The sequence below is a fragment of the Microcebus murinus genome, chromosome 2 (genome assembly GCF_040939455.1).
Source record: "Microcebus murinus isolate Inina chromosome 2, M.murinus_Inina_mat1.0, whole genome shotgun sequence".
Lineage (NCBI taxonomy): Eukaryota > Metazoa > Chordata > Mammalia > Primates > Cheirogaleidae > Microcebus > Microcebus murinus.
In genome coordinates, this window is record NC_134105.1 from 104,981,678 (window position 1) to 105,000,965 (window position 19,288).

A 19,288-nucleotide genomic window follows, 5' to 3' on the forward strand; every position below is an offset into this window, starting at 1 on the left:
CCTGGACAGACATGGCAAGGGACAAAATTAAGATGTGGTGCCAGGGACTAGTTGGTTCCGCTTGGAGGCCAGATACAAAGGTTCCCTGCCAGGCGCAACCACTTCTGGCCCTGCACAGGGGATAATAGCAAGATTGTCCTGCTTCACTGCCATGGCAACTCTGGCTGCTCAGGTCCTCACAGAGATGATGTTGACAGAGTGTATTTATCCTGTGTCACTGTCTTAGGGTCACCACCTCAAGTCCCAAAGGAGGGAGAGAGGAAGTTCATCCGGTGTTAACACTATATAGATGGAGAGAAAATGGGCTGCCTGGGACCAGGGTACAAACAGACTTCGGCATTTATTGTGCCTTTTCCAGCCTTCCCATGAGAGGTGGGGGTGGGTTGGCGGGGTGAGGGGAGGGAGGAAGACAAGGCTCGTAAAGCCTTAATAATCCAGGGCTAATAATTGAGGGGAAGGGACTGAAAAGAGGGTGGATGTGCACCAAGGGATGCCCCTGGAGAGAAGGGAGGGGGAGCACCAAGCTTGGGGAATCCTGGGTGGGACAAGAGGGGAGGAAGAGGTGATGGCAGGCCAGGCTGGGAACCACTTGCCCAGATCCCTGGATTCGCCCCACGACACTTGGTCGGGGGCAGAGGGAGGAGGTGAAATGCAGTGGCAGGCAGGACAGTCACATGGGCACCCACCCGAGCATCCCAAACATGGACAGAGAGGGCTCCAGGCCTGGTCTGACTGCTCATCTGGTTTCAAGGTGTTGATGGCCCCAGATGTCCACAGGACAGCTGAGGGTGGGGTTCTCTGGACCCTGCCTCCAGGGTGGGTGGGCATCTTTTCCTACTCTGAGCAGGGCCCCTCACTCTGAGTGCAGGAGGTTTGTCCATGGCCTGATCTCCATTCCAGCTGAGACCCTGCGTGCTTTCTCATGGAGAGCTCCGACTGCTGAGAGCTCTCTCCTACAGTGAGACTGCTCCGATGCCCCTTCCTGCTCCTGCCCTCTGCCCCACCCTCAGCCCCTGCCTGTCTGAGAGGGGGTTGGGGGACATCTAGACATCTCACTGTCAGGCAGGTTGGACCCCTTGCTCTCTGCCTATGGGAGGCCAGTCAGCTTGGAGCGGGGTGTCCCTCAGTGCCCTGGACCCCTATTTTAAGGGCTGCAGTCTGAGGAAGCCCCTCTTGGGGTTGGTGAGGAGTCAGGCTCCGCATCAGTGGGTGGCAGGGAGCCCCGGCCCCTCCCCGCACTCTGGGCTGTAATAGAAGGAAAGGAGGCGGAAGGAGGGCTGCAGCTCCTCCCGTATGCTGTCCAGGATGTGGGTGAAAGTTGGGCGCAGGCGCGGATTCTGCTGCCAGCAGCGGCTCATCAGCTCCTGCCTGGCGGGTGTGGGGAGCAGGGTCAGAGGGATCCCAGAGCCCCAGCCACACCCCAGGCCTCCTGCACTGAGGATCGGTCAGTGGGAGCAGGGGACCATGGGCACTGTGTCTGGGAGCATCCGAGGGAGGTAAATGGGAGCTGCAGCAGGGGCTCAGAATCTGGGGGGGCTCACAGCTGGGGATCAGCAGATGTAAACGCATCAGAGGAAGCGAGGAAGCGGGCCTGAATCATGGGGGTGTGGGCGGAGCAGGGATAAGGAGGGGGCAGGCAGGGTGACTCACAGCTGAAGGGGACAGCTCTCCAGCTCCTCCAGGACCCCGCCGTCCATGACAAACTTGAGCACCTGCTCGTTGGACAGGCCCTGGTAGGGCTGTTCAGCCAGGGTCACGATCTCCCAGAGCACCACGCCAAAGGACCTGGAGGACACATGGGAGCGCCTGAGCCCAGAACCCTTCACGCTGCTCAGTGCACCCCGAGGGAGGGAAGTGCCCCAGGTCCCTCTCCAGATCCCACCTCCACATCCCTGGAGCCCTGTGCCCCAGCCAGGCCCCACCAGACATCCGAGTGGGTGGTGAAGATTCCGTCTTTGAGAGACTCGGGGGCCATCCAGCGCACGGGCAGCAGCCCTTTCCCGCCCTTGCGGTAGTAGTCTGTCTCGTACACGTCCCGAGTCATCCCGAAGTCTGGAAAGTGAGGGTGAGAGTGGAGAAGGTGTGAGGCAGAAGAGCCTCACAGCACCCTAGCTCCTGGCCCAGGGGTACCTCTCCCAAGCCTCTCACGCCCAGCGTCTCCAAGAACCCCGGAATGTAGGGCTCAAAGGACCTCAGAGATCACCATCCAAGCCCCTCTGCCCTTGAACGAGACTGAGATCCAGGGTGGGGGTCATTTGCCAAAGTTCTCACAGGCTACCAGGGCCAGAGCTGTGGGCCAGGCCCGGGTCTCCTGACGCCTAGCTTAGGGGAGTCTCTCTAGTTTTTAGGCTGCCCTCATCTGCCTGGCACCCTCTGTACCCCCGATCTTGACGGTGAAGTCCTGGGACACCATGCAGTTGCGGGCTGCCAGGTCTCGGTGCACAAACTTGTTGGCGGCAAGGTAGGCCATGCCGTCTGCAATCTCACCGGCCATCTGGATCATATCCCCCAGCGCTGGCCGTGGGAGCCCAGGGTTATTCTAGAGCCAAGATTGGGGGCTGGTGAAGAAGGACCCAGTCTCCTGCCCAGGACTGTCCCCCACCCCACAGTGTGCCCAAGTCTTCTCTAACTCTCTAGCCCCTTGGCCCAGGGTCCCCACCTCTGCCTCAGGCCGCAAAGATCGAAGATGGCTCTTGAGGTCTCCACGGGTCATTAACTCCATGATGACCAGAGTTGGCTGGCCCTGAGACACCACACCCAGGAGACGCACCTGGGATAGACAAAGAGCCTGGCTGCAGGTCTACCTAGCTCCCTTGACCTACTTGGCCAAAAGCTTGACCTGCTGTCACCACAGCCTGACCCAGACATCAATCCTGACCCTAACCCCAATCATGACTGTAACCCAAATCCTAACCTAATAATGACCCTGACCCTAACCCATGACCTTCATCATATCTGACTATCATCACAATTATGAACTCGGTCCAACTTTGACCTTGATCCCAACCATGATCCCAGTAATGATCTGGAAACTCAATATTGACCACCAACCATGACTGATTTTAGCCCTAGCCATGACCCTACCAGACACCATTTGACTCTAACCCCAACCATGATCTTTACTCCAATTAGGATCCTAACCATAGTCCTAACCCTGACCTTGATGGTTCCTTAATCTCATCTCTGACATTTTCCCTCTAGTCATATGATCTTTACCCTAATTGTGACCCTGACAATGTCCCTTACCACATGGTGACACTTGAATGCCTTCATGACAGAAGCTTCCTTGAGGAACTCAATGCGTTCCCGTGGGCTGGCCAGTTCATTCACCGTCTTCAGGGCCACCGGCGTGGACTCCTTTCCAGCCTCAAGGCCTCGTGCCAGCCCCTCATACACCATCCCAAAGGAGCCCTGGCCCAGTTCCCGGATTATGGAGATCTGCTCCCGAGGCACCTCCCACTCATCAGGGATGTACACTGCGAGGAGGCGGGGGTCACAGGGCAAGGATGCTACCCTCTGCCACACCTCCACCCGTGTCTCCCCTCCTCTTCTGAAGGCTCTGGTCTGGAGGCTGCCTTCTGCAAGAAGGTCTCCTGGAAGTCTGCCTCTCCTCCTCCCCTGTCTCCTTCCCCACACTGCCTGCCCACCCCCCCCAGACCTACTGTTGGAGGTGCTGAAGTACTCCGGATTCACAGAGGCATACAGAGTGCTGTTTCTGCAATGGGAGGTGAGGGGGTCAGGCTGGAAGGGTCCTCAGGAATGTCAGAGGACAAGGAAGAGGGCTATTTCATGGAGGAGGGAAGTTGCTGACCACACCCCCAGCCCTGGTCAGGGTGACCCCTAGCAAGCTCTAAGCACTTTCCAAGCTGGTCTTGGTCCTAGTCCTAGCATCTGACAGGATGGTAATATGGAGGACACAGAAGAGGGGTTCCTGTCCCCCAGCTAGTCCCTGGAGCCCAGCTAATCAAAGTCCTGCCTCCATTTCCTTTTTGTAGCCAGCCCCAGAGGGTCCTGACATCAGGCATCCTGGGATACACGCTGAGGTCTCCTTCCTCTCCCCTGCTAGAGCACGACCAGCTTCTTTATTCCTCAGCTTGGGCTGAGAGTGTGGTGACCAACAGTCCCAGTGTTCCCAGACTGAGGGGTTTCCCAGGATGCAGAACTTTCATTGCTTAAACCAGGAACGTCCCAGGCTAATTCTAGTGAGAGGTGTGTCTCCTCCATGCCACTCTCAGGGGAAAAGTTACTGCCTGGACAGAAGTCCATTTTTTTTTTTTTTTTTTGAGACAGAGTCTTGCTCTGTTGCCTGGGCTAGAGTGCCATGATGCCAGCCTACCTCACAGCAACCTCAATCTCCTAGGCTCAAGCAATCCTCCTTCCTCAGCCTCCCGAGTAGCTAGGACTACAAGCACTCACCACCATGCCCAGCTAATTTTTTCTATATATTTTAGTTGGCCAATGAATTTCTTTCTATTTTTAGTAGAGACAGGGTCTTGCTCTGGCTCAGGCTGGTTTCGAACTCCTGACCTTGAGCAATCCACCCGCCTCGGCCTCCCAGAGTGCTAGGATTGGAAGTCCGTCTTTTCTGCTCCGACTGCACTGACCTTCTGGCGAGGGCTCAGGGACAGAAGGGGGTGGGACCTGGTGGGACTTGTCATCACCTCTTCTTGCCGTAGAAGAAACCGAGGGCAGCAAGAATGATGAGCAGCATCAGCCCCACAGGGGTGACAGTGAGGAGGATGTGCATCCCTCCACCATCCTCCTCCTCTGGATAGGGCCAACATTCCGAGAAAAGGGTCAGAGGGCAGCAGAGGGCAGGATCAAAGATGGAAAAGTTAGAGGGAAGGCGACATTTCTCTTTGCACACTAGGGGATGAGGCCGGGGGAGGGATGGGTGGAGGGGCCTGTGGTAGGCTGGGGACCAGGTGGGAGAGAGGCTGTGTATACCTGGGCCAGGGATGTAGAAGGCAACACTGTCTGTCCAGGAGCCATTGCCAGCCAGTGAGGTCGCCCGCACCCTGGCGGAGTAGTTTCCAGGCGGCAGCAGGGCCAGGTGGACTCCCCCGAACTTGGCATACCGAAGACGGGACACACACTGCACTGTGGCCTCCTGGGGGTAACACAGAACAGCTAGCTGGGAAGGGGATGAGGCACAAAGTGGGTCTGGGGTAGAGGGTTTCCTGGGGTACCTACCTCTCCCAAGCGGCGGTACTTGATTTCATACTTGAGGATGAGTCCGTTAGGGTCTGGCGGCTCAAGCCAGCGCAGGAGAACACTGCTCTTGCTAGCTGCCTCCCAGGCCACCTTTCCTGGAATATCGTCAGCCTCTCCTGCGGGAGGGGGCACCCAGCAGCAGGGCCACAAGTACTTCGTTTCACCTTATGTTCAAACCCAAGCTAAACTGGGCTGAATTGGGGGGTTTGGGGGAGGGAAGCCCTGAAATTACGGGAACTGGGAGGGGAGAGCAAAACGAGGCTCGGGTTGGCGGGAGGTCAAACTCAGCTAGTTAGAGCTCAAGTGCACAGGGTCTTTAGGGTCGGTGAAGGTGTGTGTGGGTGTCACCTACTGTGGGCCATGGTGCGCGCAAACACGAAGGTGGCGGCGCTGCAGCCCACGGTGTGCGCCGCGTGGTTGCAGGCATGAATATCGATTCGGTATTCCGTGAAGTGGCGCAGGCCGCTCAGCACCGCTCGCTCCCGGGGCACCTTGTCCTCCTGGATCTCGAAATCCGAGCTGTTGCTCCCCTGCCGGAGGGGCTCGGCGGCTCGGCGGTGCCGCCCTGAGTCCCTGGGGAGGGCGTGGGTCAGAGCCAAGGCCCAGCCCCGGGAGCCACGCCCTCAGCTCCTGGCCCCACCCCTCTCACCTCTGGAGGCTCTTGTTGATGGACGTCACCTTCCAAGGGGATCTGGGGAGACCAAGGGGGAGCCCTATCAGGCCTGTCTGGAACGCATCCCTGTGCCCTCTGGAACCGCTCACCGTCTCCAAATCCACCCACAGCCCAAGCCCCACCCACAGGATTATAGGTCCCGCCCACAAAGCCCCACCCTTCCCAACCGCAGACCCTCCCCTCCCAGGCCCCGCCCACCAGCCCCGCCCCGCCCCGCTTCGCACTTGGGGATGGTGATAGCGTTGTGCAGGAAGTTTTCGAACTTCTTCTGAAACGAGGCCTCCTGCGCCTCCAGCGGGGGCAGGACCTGACCGGGAGGTGAGTGCTGGCAAGGGCAGCAGCCGGACTCCATCTGGGCCTCCAGGTCCCCATCTTCGCGGTCGAAGCGGGGGTCGTTGTTGCTCGTGGGCAGCCGCAAGCCTGGCGCCGCGGCAGGGAAGGCAGCAGTCAGACCGGTGGTCCGCACGCCCCGCCCCTCCGCCCTCCCCGCCGGCCTGCGCCGACTCCCTGCACACCGCGGTGGCAGTAGTCATTGAGGTAAAGGTCGCTGTCCTCCGCCAGCCGCTGCCACAGCACCAGGTAGTAGGTGCTGTTTCCGTTGCGCTGAGTCGGTGGCTTCCAGCGCACCAGGAGGTGGGAGGAGGAGTTGGACGTGGAGATGACGTCTTGGGGCACCGTGGGCGCTGGGGGTGTGAGGAGGGTACAACTCAAGGGTTGCGGATCCACTTCTGAATACTGTCCGGTAAGGAGGCCCGCTCTCTGGGGTCCAACCCCCCACCTTCTCTCAAGTAACAGGTGACCCTCAACCCCTTTTCCTAGAATGCAGCACTCTGTCCTTTCCCTTCTCCTCCTCCACAGGCCCTTTAGTTTGCTCACTCACTCACCCTGTACTGTCCCAACCCCAGGCCTCCCTAGGACCTATGCAAATGCCCCCTATTCTTTCTAGGACTCAGGCATCTGGCCTCCTGGTCTTTCTGGGCCACGTGTTCAGTGCCCCAGCTTCTCTATTTTTGGTGCTTGGTTCTCTGATTCTCAGTAGGACGGAGACTTACCTGCTCCAAATGCTTCAGCCTACCTGCAGGCAGGGTTCGGAGGTAGACAATGGGGCTCTGGGCTCCTTGATGGGGACTGTCCTCAGCAGTGGTGAGAGTGATGGCCCGCACAAACACCGCGTACTGCGTCCAAGGCTTGAGGGGGGCCAGGGTCACCCCTGGCTCCTGGGTGCGACTTAGGGGCAGCTCCACATCCAGCAGGTTCCAGCTCTGGGTTCCACAGGCATCTGGACCCACGTGCTCCGTGGCATTCTGGAATGGGCTGAACACCCCATCCCCAGAGCTGAGGGGTGGCTCAGCCCCAACCACAAGTTCTAGCACCTTCCCCCTCTGAATCAGCCCAGGACTGTCATTGCCATTCTTCTTCCTGTATGCATGTGGGCAGAGCCATGACTCCAGCCAGCTGGTAGACCCTGTGGGCCCTGTCATATCTGTGTCACCAGCCAGATTTGTGATGAAATATCTGCTCATCCTTAGCAGGGAACATGGAGCTTTTGTTTCAATAAATAATTCAAAAAATCTTGCATTGTATAAATAAAGCTAGAAGGTAGGTGTGAAAGAGCCCCCTGCCCTATGAACAGCAAGCGATAAGGTTATTCTAATCCCCTCCAGGGGGATTGTCTGGAACCAGAACCAGGAGACCACTCTTCCGAGGGGTAGAGCATCTTAGCCTAGACCCATGAATGGACTCTGGAGGTCTATGAGCCTCCCAAACCATAGGCAAGGTTTTGTGCATGTGTGCTTTTCTGGGGAGAGGGTTCCTAGCTTTCGGCAGCTTCTCCAACATGTTCATGAGCCCAAAAGGCCAAGACACACTGCCACAGGGAAATTAACTGGGGCCAGAGGCAACCGGTGCTGACTGAGCCTGAAGGCCAGGGCAGGGGCAGGGCTTGGGGAGGTACTTTAGGGGCAGAAGGGGGGTTGCTTCCTGGGGGAGATAAAAGTGGAGCCCACATTGGGAGATATCAAAGCAGACCAGGGAGACAAGGGAGCATCACGCTGATGTTCATGGTGTTTCTCTGGAGGAGGACAAGGTGGAATTCATGTTGAGCTAGGGACAAAACTGGAGGGGAGGTCAAAGCAGGTGTGTGTGTGAGTGGGGACTTGAGGCCCAGCTGGAAATGCCTGCCCTTGTTGGGACCCAGAGGCAGGATAGTCCTGGAGCAGGTTGGAGAGGGGGAGGTTCAGAGTGGGTGCCATGGGGTCAGGTGCCTTGTGGGGCATGACACACTGAGTAGGTCTGGGTCTGTTCAGAGCAAGAATTGAGCCAGGATCCACAGTGTGTGCCTCTGAGGGAGCAGAGCCACAGCCACACTGCAAGGCAGTGACGTTATAGAAACTTCTTGAAGGACCCCCAAGCTTCTCTGCCCTTTAAGCCCAGAGGCAGCTGTGTATAGTTGCACAGATTGTGAACTGCATAAACCGGGGGTGCCACGGTGCTCCTTACACTGTGGTCTCTGCACCAGCAGCTTCAGCGTCACTTAAGAGCTTGTTAGAAATGCAGATTCTCAGGCCCTACTCAGGACTAACTGAATCAGAATCTGTAGGGCTGAGGCCCAAGAATCTGTATTTAAGAAACTATCTAGCTCCCCATGCTGGAGACCTTCACTTGCCACTGAGGCCTAGGAGAGCCATGACCATTTGAGTAGGCCTCCTACCACCTACTTCCTTCCTCCTCCTCCTGGGCCAGGCCCTGAGCTAGTGGTCAACTAAGACCTCAATTTTATGCTTTCAAGCCAGGTGGCCCCTGTCTTCTGTCTACTGTCGAGAGAGCAAGTACTCCTCTCTCCTGCCCTCCCAACCTGCCACCCAACATCCATTTCTCTCCTCTAAGGATATCTCTTGATTCCCAGCCATGTTTTCAGACAAGTCCTTCCTGTGGTCTAACCACTCTCCCTCCTGCTAGGGTCAGTCCACTCTCTCCAAAGAAAAGAGCGGCTGGTCCCTGGCGGTCCCTGCTCCCTCCCTTCCTCAAGCTTAAATGAAATGCTGGCAGAGCTGCTCATAAAACTGGCCAAATTAGTGGGCACTCCCCAAACCGCTGCTGGGGCAGGAGCGTGTGGTCAGTGTAGAACATTAGCATAGTGAATTGAAGCTTAATTATGCTAGCCTTCCCAGCAGGATGGGTCTCCTGGGCTCTCAGAAGCCCTGTCTTCTCCATTTCACTTGGTGAGGGGAAACTGAGGCACAGAAGGATGAAAGAATAAAGTGAGGGGAGAGAGCCAGACATGGACCCTACAACAGAGAGCAACTTGGGGGGGCCCAGCTCCCTGGCTCTCCATAGCCCCACTGGGGCCTGCAGTCCTGAGGAAATTGGAGGGGTCGGGTTGTGGCCCCGCCCCCATTCTGGCCCCGCCCCCGGCACTCACGACTCCTTGTAGTACACGATGAAGCTGAGCAGGTCGCGGGCCTCCAGCGGCTCGTAGCGCTCCCAGCGTAGCAGGATGCGGTCGGTCTCCGTCACGTTGGACACGAAGCGCAGGGTTCGAGTCTGGCCTGGGTGGGGCGAGGGGGAACACCCGCTTTCAACAGCGCTTGTCACCTGCTCGAGCTCCCACCCTGACCCCGCGGCATCCCATCCCCAATGCGACCTCTGCAGAGAACTTCTCAGACTGTCCCCCCCTGGTGCCCCCTCCCACCCAGGTGCGTGTGTCTGGCGTGTTTTAGTGCGTGAGCGCCTGGGCGTTCCTGTGTCTGTCTCTGGGTGTGTCTGTCTCTGGGTGTGTCTGTCTCCGGGTCGTGTCTTGCGGGTGCGCTCGCTGGCTCTGGGGCTGGGCTCTCACAGGCGGCGCGGTCTCCGTTGGTGCGGGGGTTGATCTCGGCCTTGTTTTGCCGACCTCGCGTGCCGGTCACCTCCTCCAGCCGGTAGATGTGCTCCAAGCAGAGGCGCGGGTTGAAGGCGAAGTAGATCTTGCCCACGGGAATGGCGAGCCCCGCGGCCGCCCAAGACCCCAGCTGCTGTAGGTTCTGGTTGTCCAGCACGTACAGAGTGTAGTTCCTGGGGGAGGCCAGGGGACCTTGCTCTGTGGGGAGGTGGGGGCAGGGCATGGGAGGGGGTGGCGTATGGGTCCTCCTGGAGGGGCTGTGCTGAGCACAGGGAGGGGGCATCATCGGCCCACTCACACCCAGCACACGGGGCCATTTGTACACATCCACTCTGTGCCACTGACCAGGAGTGTGATGTTGGCCAAGTCACCCACCCTCTCTGTTCTCCTCATCAGTGAAATGGGGTCAACAGCTTCCCTGCTGCCTTCCTTCTCTCATGTCGGTTTAGTTGAGCACCTGCTACGTGCCAGACTCTGTGCCGTGTTTGAGGGTGCTCAGCCTAAGGCTATTCTTCTCCAGCAGGGTCCAGCAACGTGTTCAGGAGACATGAGAAGCCAGAGGGAACCACTTGACTGAAGGGCAATTTAAAACATTCTTTTTTTCTTTTTTTTAATTGAGAATCTCACTCTGTCAGCCTTAGTGGAGTGCAGTGGAGTGATCATAGCTCACAGCAACCTCAAACTCCTGGGCTCAAGCCATCCTCCTGCCTCAGCCTCCCAAGTAGCTGGGACTGCAGGTGCTCACCACCACGCCTGGCTAATTTTTTCTATTTTTGGTAGAGACTGGGTCTTGCTCTTGCTTAGGCTGGTCTCGAACTCCAAACCTCAAGCAATCCTCCTGTCTTGGCCTCCCGGAGTGCTAGGATTATAGGCATGAGCCACTGTGCCCAGCAAAAACATTCTTTTTACTTTCAAAAATTCTGGCTCTATTAGAGGTAGGCCTTGACTGGTAGGTGGTAGAGAATGGGTGTCAAACCCAGGCAGTCTCGCTCTGCAGCTGAGAGGATCAGATGATAACAATCATATACAGTTATATGTAAATATAATTTATATTATATATACTGTATTCCAGGCATTGTTTTAAGTGCTTTACACATGACAACATGAGTAATATTCAAAACAGCACTAAGAAGTAAGTAGTGCTATATTAGCCCCATTTTACAGATGAGAAAACTAAAGAACAGAGAAGTTAAGTAACCTACCCATAGTCACACAGCTAGTAAGTAGCAGAACTGGCTCCAGAGCCCATTCTCTTCACCCCTGTTCTGACAGTGTAGGGGAGGGGGTACAATAGAAGGAGCTGGCCAGAGGCCTGATTCTAATCCCTTACCCATCCACCATGGTGTCCCCTCGGATTAGTTTGAGGTTCTTGAAAAAGCCCAGGGACACGAGGGCAAAGGAATGCTTGATTTTGAGGAAGCCAGTGATGGTCTCTACCAGCCCCAGGCTGTGCTGCAGCTCCGGCTCCAGGTTGTCTGGGGATGGGAAGACAGGGCTAGGGCAGGAGCAGGGAAAGATGAGTCCACAGGGCAAGGGGGCTGCATGGGGGCCCAGAGGAGGTGGACCCTCAGGGCTGGGATCCAGGATGATGGAGAGTGGTGGTTGGGAGGGGGTGTCATTATAAGGGGTGTGGCTTGGGAGGAATGGTGTGGCCAGGAGGGGTGTGGCCCCAAAGTAGGTACTGACAGCCCTGGCGAAGGTTGAGGATGAGGCTCCCTTCCACGTGGGTGCAGCCCACCAGGTCCTGTGCCGCCTGAATGGAGTCGATGGTCTTGGTGCCCACCTTGCACTCTTTGGGGCATAGCCCCTCGCACTTGTGGCAGAATATGCTGGCAGGGGCAAGCAGATGGCATGAGCTTTGGACCGGTGTGGACCTCCTGAGGCCTCCTCACTGCTCCCAGGGTGCCTCCCACCCACCCTGTGCTCACCTGCTGCCATTACGAGTGAAGCCTGGAGGGCACTGGGCCAGGCAACTGCCCTGGTGGATGCCAAAGGTGGAGGCACGGCCGGGCACTGAGCGCAGGCTGGCACAGCGCTCCGCTGTGACACAGCGCCAGGACTCTTGCTGGTAGGTGCCTGGAGGGCAGGCCCGGAGGCAGGCACCCTGGAAGTAGAGGTGGCGGCAGGCTACACAGGCACGAGGGTCTTCTGGCCGGCTGCAGCCTCCCAGGCATTCGGCATGGCAGCACTGGCCCCCTGCTGTGCAGGCCACCCCATGCGGGCAGGGGCACACTGTGGGCAGAGCGCTGTGTTAGACCTTACCCATGTCCCCTGAGTCCTGGCACTCCTCTCCAGTCCTGGCCCCAATCCATTTCTCCTGGGATGACACTCTCAATCTGCACCCAAATCCCTTCAGTTCGGATAACCACAGTTACCTGAGTCTATTTCCCTTAGAAGGGGCTCCTGAGGATAAAGATTGTGGCCCCAGTCTGTGGCTCCCCACCTCCCACAGTGCCTAGCTGGGGGTGTCAGAACTCAGGACAGAGCAGTGACCTTGTCCATTAGGGCTACTGCTCTCCAGCCTGCTGTCCTGTCTAGGCCTGGTTCCCAGATCGTGGCTGGGCACAGTGCCAGCGTGAACCAGCCAGCCTCTTCTGAGCAGCTAGGCCCAGGGTAAGGAGGCGCCACCACCGATCTTTCACCCATGCCCCTGCCCATACTGCCTGTCTCTTCGGCTCCCTGCCCTGCACAGGCGGTGGCCCCCAGCAGCAGTGGGAGGGTTTGGGGCTGGGGGCTCCATAGCCTGGAAACTGCACAGTGGCAGCTGGATGTCTCTGGGGTGGGGTCAGCCAGGGCGTGTTGACACCGTACATGAGAGGAGGTGCAGCAGCTGTGTTTACAGCCAACAGGGAGGCATCAGGGAGCTGGGCCCAGCTGATACAGCAGGGATCTGGTTACTCTCCCACCCGGTGCCAAGGGATGAGGGTGAGAGGAGCTGACTTCCAGGAGCTGAATGGAGAAGGCCTCCGAGTTGGGGCACCCCAGATGTGCTCCTAGCCTCTGAAAGGTCTTCCCTCCCTCCCCTACCTCCTCCTCCAACCACCCCCTCCTTCTTCTCCTTGCCTTTCCCTCCACTGCCTTCTTTTTGTTTCCCCTCCGTGCATCTTCCTAAAGAGGATCCCACCTCGCATTTTTGCCCTCATCTGTCCTGTTTCTCATCTGTCACCTCTTTCTTTCTCCTCCTGCTCAGTGCCTGACCTCCCCATTACGGTACTGCCAGCTTACACTGGATCACCTGTGCTGTGGCCACTCTTATTAGGAACATAGAACTGCTACCATGGTCCAGGCACTGCTCTGATGCTTGGTAGAATAACTCATTCCTCATGCCAACCCTATGATCATTTCACAGATGAGGAAACTGAGGCATGGATAAGCTAAGTGAACACTGCCAGTAAGGAGACTGAGACTCGAACCCAGGCCATCTGGCTTTGTACTTAGCTACTGCCCCTTATGGCATCTTGTGCTACCTTATATCTATTTGCGCCTACCCTCCCCCATGCCTGCCTGTACCTGTCCTTCACCTACTCCATGTCTACCTGATCTGTCTTGTGCCTATCCCTTGACTGCCTTATGCTGCATTAGTTATTTAACTTTTCTGAGCCTCACTTTTCTTATCTGCAAAATGCGAATAGCAATAGTAGTACCTGTCCCGTAGGATGAGTGTGGATTAAAAAACAGTGGCAGCAAAGTACTGATCCACAGTATCCTGTGGCCACCCAGCCCCATCTGCCCCTGCCATTCCTGTGCCCCTAGTCATGTTCTGTGCCAGTGCCCACCTCTCTGGCAGTGGCTGGAGGTCCAGCACCTGTAGTCCGTGTGCCCGCTGAAGGTAGTCCTGGCACAGGGCTCGCCAGCAGCACCCAGCACGCCAGGGCACACGTCAGCACACTCCTCATCCAGCTTGTTGCCCACGATGTGGTTGGCACCAGGCGCCGGCTGCAGCAGGCCCCAGTCGATGGTGGAGAGGTGGCAGAGCTCCTGGTTCTTCTCCACGCGCACGGCCCCACGCAGCACGGCCCCCAGCGCGGGCAGCCCCACATCACGCAGGTGTGGCATCTCAAAGATGACCAGCGCGTAGCCCAGGAAGAGGCGGGTGCCTCGGATGACTGCTAGGTTGGGGAAGAGGTCGCGAAGGCTCTCCAGGCCGTAGACCCGGAAGAGCAGCAGGTAGTCGGTGATCTGGGTGAGGCGCGGGAAACTGAGGCCTCGGAAATCCTCCCCCGTGGCTGTGAACATGAGCAGGATCTGCAGGTGGCCCTCGACCACGTTGCAGTTCTCCAGCCGACGCAGCTCTGCCACCTCTGAGCGGATGTCCAGGCTGGGGCACACTGTGGGCACACACGGCACACGGCAGTAAGCACAGCCCGGGCCAAGCTCCCACCCAGCCCGGACAGCTTTGAGGGGACCCGCACTGGCACTAGGACACTGAGTGGGGAGCCAGGCTCTGCTCCGCGTGTGGGGTGGCCTCCTCTCTGGGCCTCAGAGGGCTCCCCTGTAGCTTTAGGGTCCTGCCTTGGGCAAACGTGAGCTCCTGACCTCCCCTCCCAGGCCCCCTTCTCCTTCTTAGCTCATCGCAAGCTCATTCTTGCAGTCAGGCTCCAAATCTAAGCCCATCCTCGACTCCTTTCCTTCTCTCACCTTCTGTCTCCTGTGGGCTCTATCTTTAAAACCCATCCAGAGTCTGACCACTTGTCACCACCGTCACTGCTTCCACCACCCTCTTTCCCTGGACTTACAGTAACAGCCTCCCAGATCATCTCCCTGCCTCCACCCTCGTCCCCTCTGTGGTCTGTTCTCCACTCTGAAGCCAGAGTGATCGTCTCAAAACACAGCTGATCATGTTCCTCCTCTGCTTGGACCCCTCCAATGGTGCCCACCTTGCTCCATCTAAAACCCAAGGACCTCCTCATGACCTGTGAGGTCCCACACCACATTTGGGGCCCTGTAACCTCTCTGATTTCATTCTTTTTCTTTCTCTTCTTCAGCCACTTTGACCACCTTGCTTTGTTCCTCAAACGAGCCAGCCAGGCTCCTGCCTCATGGTCTTTATACTTCCTGATCACTCTGGCTGGAACCCTCTTCTGTCTACATGGTGCCTTCACCTCCTTATGTCTATGCTCAAATACCACCTTCTCAATGAGGCCTTCTCTGACCGTCCTATTTATCTATTTGTTTATTTATTTGAGACAGTCTCTCTCTGTCACCCGGGCTGGAGTGCAGTGGCACCATCATAGCTCACTGCAGCCTTGAATTCCTGGGCTCAAGTGATCCTTTTGCCTCGGCCTCCTGAGTAGCTGGGACTACAAGCATATGCCAATACACCTGGCTAATTATTTTTTGTAGCAGTGGGATCTCACTGTGTTGCCTAGACTTGTCTTGAATTCCTGGTCTCAGTGGTCCTCCTGCCTTGGCCTCCCAAAGTGCTGGGATTACAGGCATGGGCCACTGCACCTGGCCTGACCATCCTATTTAAAATTGTGACACTCCCTACTCCCCTTCCTGCTTTATATTTCTCTATAATTCTTGATACTGACTGATATACAATTTATATATTAATATGTATTTTCTTAACATTGGCTAATATGTAATTTATATATATTTACTTATGTATATTATTGTAAATATATCTATTTTGTTTATTGTAAGCTCCATAAGGGCAGGGATATTTGTATGACTCATTGCTGTATCCTAGTGCCTGGTATAGTGCCTGGCACAAAATTGACACTCAATAAAAGTTTGATGAGTGAGTGAATGAGTGAATGAGTGAATGAATGAGTGAATTCTGTGACTGGAAAGCAATGGTCTGAGCTTCGTCCACCCCACATCTCTCTCAGTTCTAAGGGAGCTGGATGCTTTCCCCCTGCATTTGTTTACTCTTGAAGGGACAGTCCATGGCTCCCCATTGCTAAAGATTCAAGTTTCTGTTCCTTTACACATTCCAGGGTATAAACTTGTCCCCATTCACATCTCCAGCCTCAGAAGGCTCCTTCAGCCCTTGTCCTGCAAGCCTGAGGCCAAGCCTCCCTTCTCTGACTCTCTGACCCTGAGTTAATCATTTCCCCTTCATGCTCGGCTGCACTTAGTCCAGTGCCCATGCGAGCATATGTGGGGCATTGCCCCAGCATTGTTGTCTACATTTCTGTCACCCAAGGGGGAGTGGGGACCTTGTTAGTCAGCTCTGCATCCCCCATGATGCCCAGACCAGGGCTGGAACCACTGGGCACTCAGGGACCATGGACAATGGACATCTGGGTCCCAAGTCTACTCTTCCTGTGAGGACCCAGGTATGTCTGGCTTCTTCAGACCCAGGCCCCAGGCCCACTCCCCTTTCTCTCCCAAGACACCCAAGACTATTCCCTTAAGGAGGCTAGATGCCTGGACTTACTTGTTCCCAAGGGGACCTTCCATGGCTCTTCAATTGCAGAAAATTCAAGTCTGAATTCTTGAACCTGACATTCAGGTCCTGCCGACCCCTCTAGTCTCTAGTTCCCTTCCTACCTAGCCCTCTAGCAACGTCACACACCACACACACACTGCCCAGGCCCATCCCCTGATGGTTTTTTTTTTGAGACACAGTCTCACTTTGTTGCCTGGGCTAGAGTGAGTGCCATAGCGTCAGCCTAGCTCACAGCAACCTCCAACTCCTGGGCTCAAGCAATCCTTCTGCCTCAGCCTCCCAAATAGCTGGGACTACAGGCATGCGCCACCATGCCTGGCTCATTTTTTCTATATATATTAGTTGGGCAATTAATTTCTTTCTGTTTATAGTAGAGATGGGGTCTCGCTCTTGCTCAGGCTGGTTTCGAACTCCTGACCTTGAGCAATCCGCCCTCCTTGGCCTCCCAGAGTGCTAGGATTACAGGCGTGAGCCACCGTGCCTGGCCCCTCCTGATGGTTTGTTAAGGGAGTGGGCAGGCAGGGCTGGCTCCCTGGGGGTTACATCACACCTTTTCCCTCTTGTCATCAATGGTGTTGAGCTTGGCTGTCCCCAGCAGCTCTGTGTGTGTCTGAGCCCATGCAGGTGTACACACACACACACACACACACACACACACACACACACACACACCAGAAGAAGAGAGATTGAGAAAACACTTCTCTCCCCTCCAGGCAAAGGCCAATCAGGCTCTGTGAGTCAGATGGGGGGTTCTCTCAGGCGCCCACTTCCCATCATGCCCCTGCCTCTCTAGGGCTCCCCTGATGGGAGTCATTTGGAAAAACACATCTAAGACCTTCACACATTAACCCCTGCTTTCCCTGAGGACGTGGCTCTGTGCAGAGCTACGCTGGGAATGGGACATCTGTGTCCCCTGACCAAATACCAACCCCCACAAGGGCGTGTTCCTGTCCTGACAACCGTACTCCCAGCTGGCATCTGCTGTGCCCTATCCTGGCAGCAGTGGGAGGGTGGAGGGGGTTCGGTGGTGGTGGGGGCACTGTACCCTCCAGGCAGAGCCTCTGTGACTAGCACCCTTCAGGGGACCTTCCCCCTCCCAAACCCATTGGCATCACTCCTCTGTCTCTGTAGGAAGGGGAGCCTCTGCCCCAGTCTGAGGGGTATCATGGGACCCCTCAGGCAGGCACAGAGTGCTGGCTCCCTGAGCTTTCTCGGTCTGGAGGGGAAGAAGAGAATTGGGGACAGGGATACCTCTTAATCCTTCCCTTTTGGAATCTTCCTTCCTCAGCTGTTTTCCTCTCCCCAACAAGCGCCCATAACCCCCAGTGAGGGCTGCTTAGCCCACGTAGTCCCGCCCCCCACTCCCCAAGCCCTACTGCTGGGGAGTGTCTAGCCTGGGGCATAGGCCCCAGAGAACCCGAGGAAAAGCAGTCCTCCCCCAAAACAGCCTCTGCACCCCCACAGTGGATGGGCCCTCAGGGTGGGGGACATGGAACAGAGCCCTGGAGGCAGGAGCTCAGGACTTAGGCCTTACCCTTAGTCCCTGAGCCTCAGTTTCCTGCCTGCACAAAAGGCTCAGTTACTTCTTATTGGTGCCTGGTTCTCGGCTACCTGCCCCATCCCTGCCCCTTCCCACTCAGTAGCCTTAGAGAGGACCTCCAACACTCTCCATAGCCTCATTTTGGTTCTCATTCGGGCTTTGCTGGGATAATGATTTCAAAAGCAGGAAGGGAGGACATCTATTCACCCCCTTATTTTGAAGTCCTTCTCACCTCCCAGGGAGCTGAGAAAAACAACTTTATGTGAGGAACTAACTGCTCGTTTGGGAAGTCCTTCTGAGAGCTAACCCCAGTCTCCCATCACAGGGCAGAGTAAGTAGATGTACTCTGGCTGGAAGCCTGGTTATTTGGCACCCCAGCTGGCTGGGAGGGAGATGGGGGTCCAGGAGCCAGTGCTGGGGACTCACCCTGTAGAGTGTCCAGGCCGGATCCCCAGGAGAGGAAGAGCACGAGCAGGCGTGCTCCCCAGGGCCGCAGTCTGGGCACTGCCATCCTCTCAGCCCTGGCTGGGTCCAGTTCTGGGTCTCCTCCAGGTGGCTCCAGGGAAGAGAAGGGTCTCTAAGGGACACAGAGACCCAGGCTTCAGAGAGGAGGGGGAGGGCAGGGGCAGAGAGACCAGGAGTCCCACATAGAGACAGCAGGAGACGGAAAAAAGAAATAAGAGACGCAGAGGTACAAAGACAGTGACAGGCAGGTGGAGACAGACTCTGTGAATCCAGAGACAGAGAGATGGGGACAGAGATGGCAACAGTGACAGGGAGAGCCTCAGAGAGGCCTCCAGAGGGAGAGAGTGACACAGGGTTCAGAGTAAAAGCCAGGCCAAGAGGCCAGCCAACCCCGAGGGCACAGCAGAGGCCCGGGAGCGCTTGGGCGGAGGGCAGCGGGGGTCCCGGGGCGCCAGGGACTCGACAGGGGGGAGTCTCCGGACCCCTCGGAGAGCCCGGCTCCCAAGCGCCCGCTGGCCTCGCTCGCCTCGATATCTCCGGGCGGGCACGCCGGGGCCGCGCCCAGCGCCCGCCTCCCCGCCCCCACTCGGCACGGATTGGTTTGCAGGGACCTCTCGGTTCTCTCCGCCCCTCCGGCCAAGCCAAAATATTTGGCCTGACAACTGAGGGGGGCAGGTCTGTTGGGGAAATAAGGCCAAAATACGGGGTGGGGGAGGGCAGGTCAAGAACTGAGCTCCCCGCACCCCCACCCTGCGGCTGCGGTGGGTTCTCCCTCCTTCCCCACCTCCACCCTGGCTTCTTCCAAGCGGGGCGGCCCGGCCTGCCGAAGGGGCGGCCAGCGCCTGTCCCCTGAGGGGCGGTGTGTCCAGATTCCGTCTCCTCCCAGGGCCTCGACACCTGCGGGGTAACTTCTGAGAGCCTCGAGCGGGCGGAGAGAGCTCGTGGCCACCTGGCGGGAACGTGGACAGTAACTCCTTAATGCTCAAGCCGTTGGCCTGTCCGAGCCCCTCTCAGCCTCCCGGGGGGCCGCCCTGTCCGCTTTCGGGGCCCTTAGCCCCAGTCGGCTCGGTCGTTGCCGAGTCCCTTGCTTCTGACCAAGATCCTGGGGAAGAGGGCGATCGC

General features: G+C 57.1%; 1 protein-coding gene across 1 annotated transcript; it reads right to left on the minus strand.

Moving 5' to 3' along the window:
- Positions 1 to 1,123: 1,123 nt before the first annotated feature.
- INSRR (insulin receptor related receptor) lies at positions 1,124 to 18,652 on the minus strand. Its single transcript, XM_012767685.2, is given in 23 exon segments — positions 1,124 to 1,231; positions 1,233 to 1,368; positions 1,651 to 1,785; positions 1,923 to 2,052; positions 2,380 to 2,539; positions 2,660 to 2,770; positions 3,247 to 3,476; positions 3,663 to 3,715; positions 4,662 to 4,767; positions 4,948 to 5,110; positions 5,194 to 5,330; positions 5,567 to 5,787; positions 5,864 to 5,905; positions 6,112 to 6,307; positions 6,403 to 6,570; positions 6,963 to 7,201; positions 9,309 to 9,435; positions 9,723 to 9,937; positions 11,095 to 11,239; positions 11,451 to 11,593; positions 11,693 to 11,996; positions 13,541 to 14,092; positions 18,128 to 18,652. Coding segments are annotated over 23 exon segments (3,906 nt in total). The 5' UTR covers positions 18,213 to 18,652.
- Between the last annotated feature and the right edge of the window lie 636 nt (positions 18,653 to 19,288).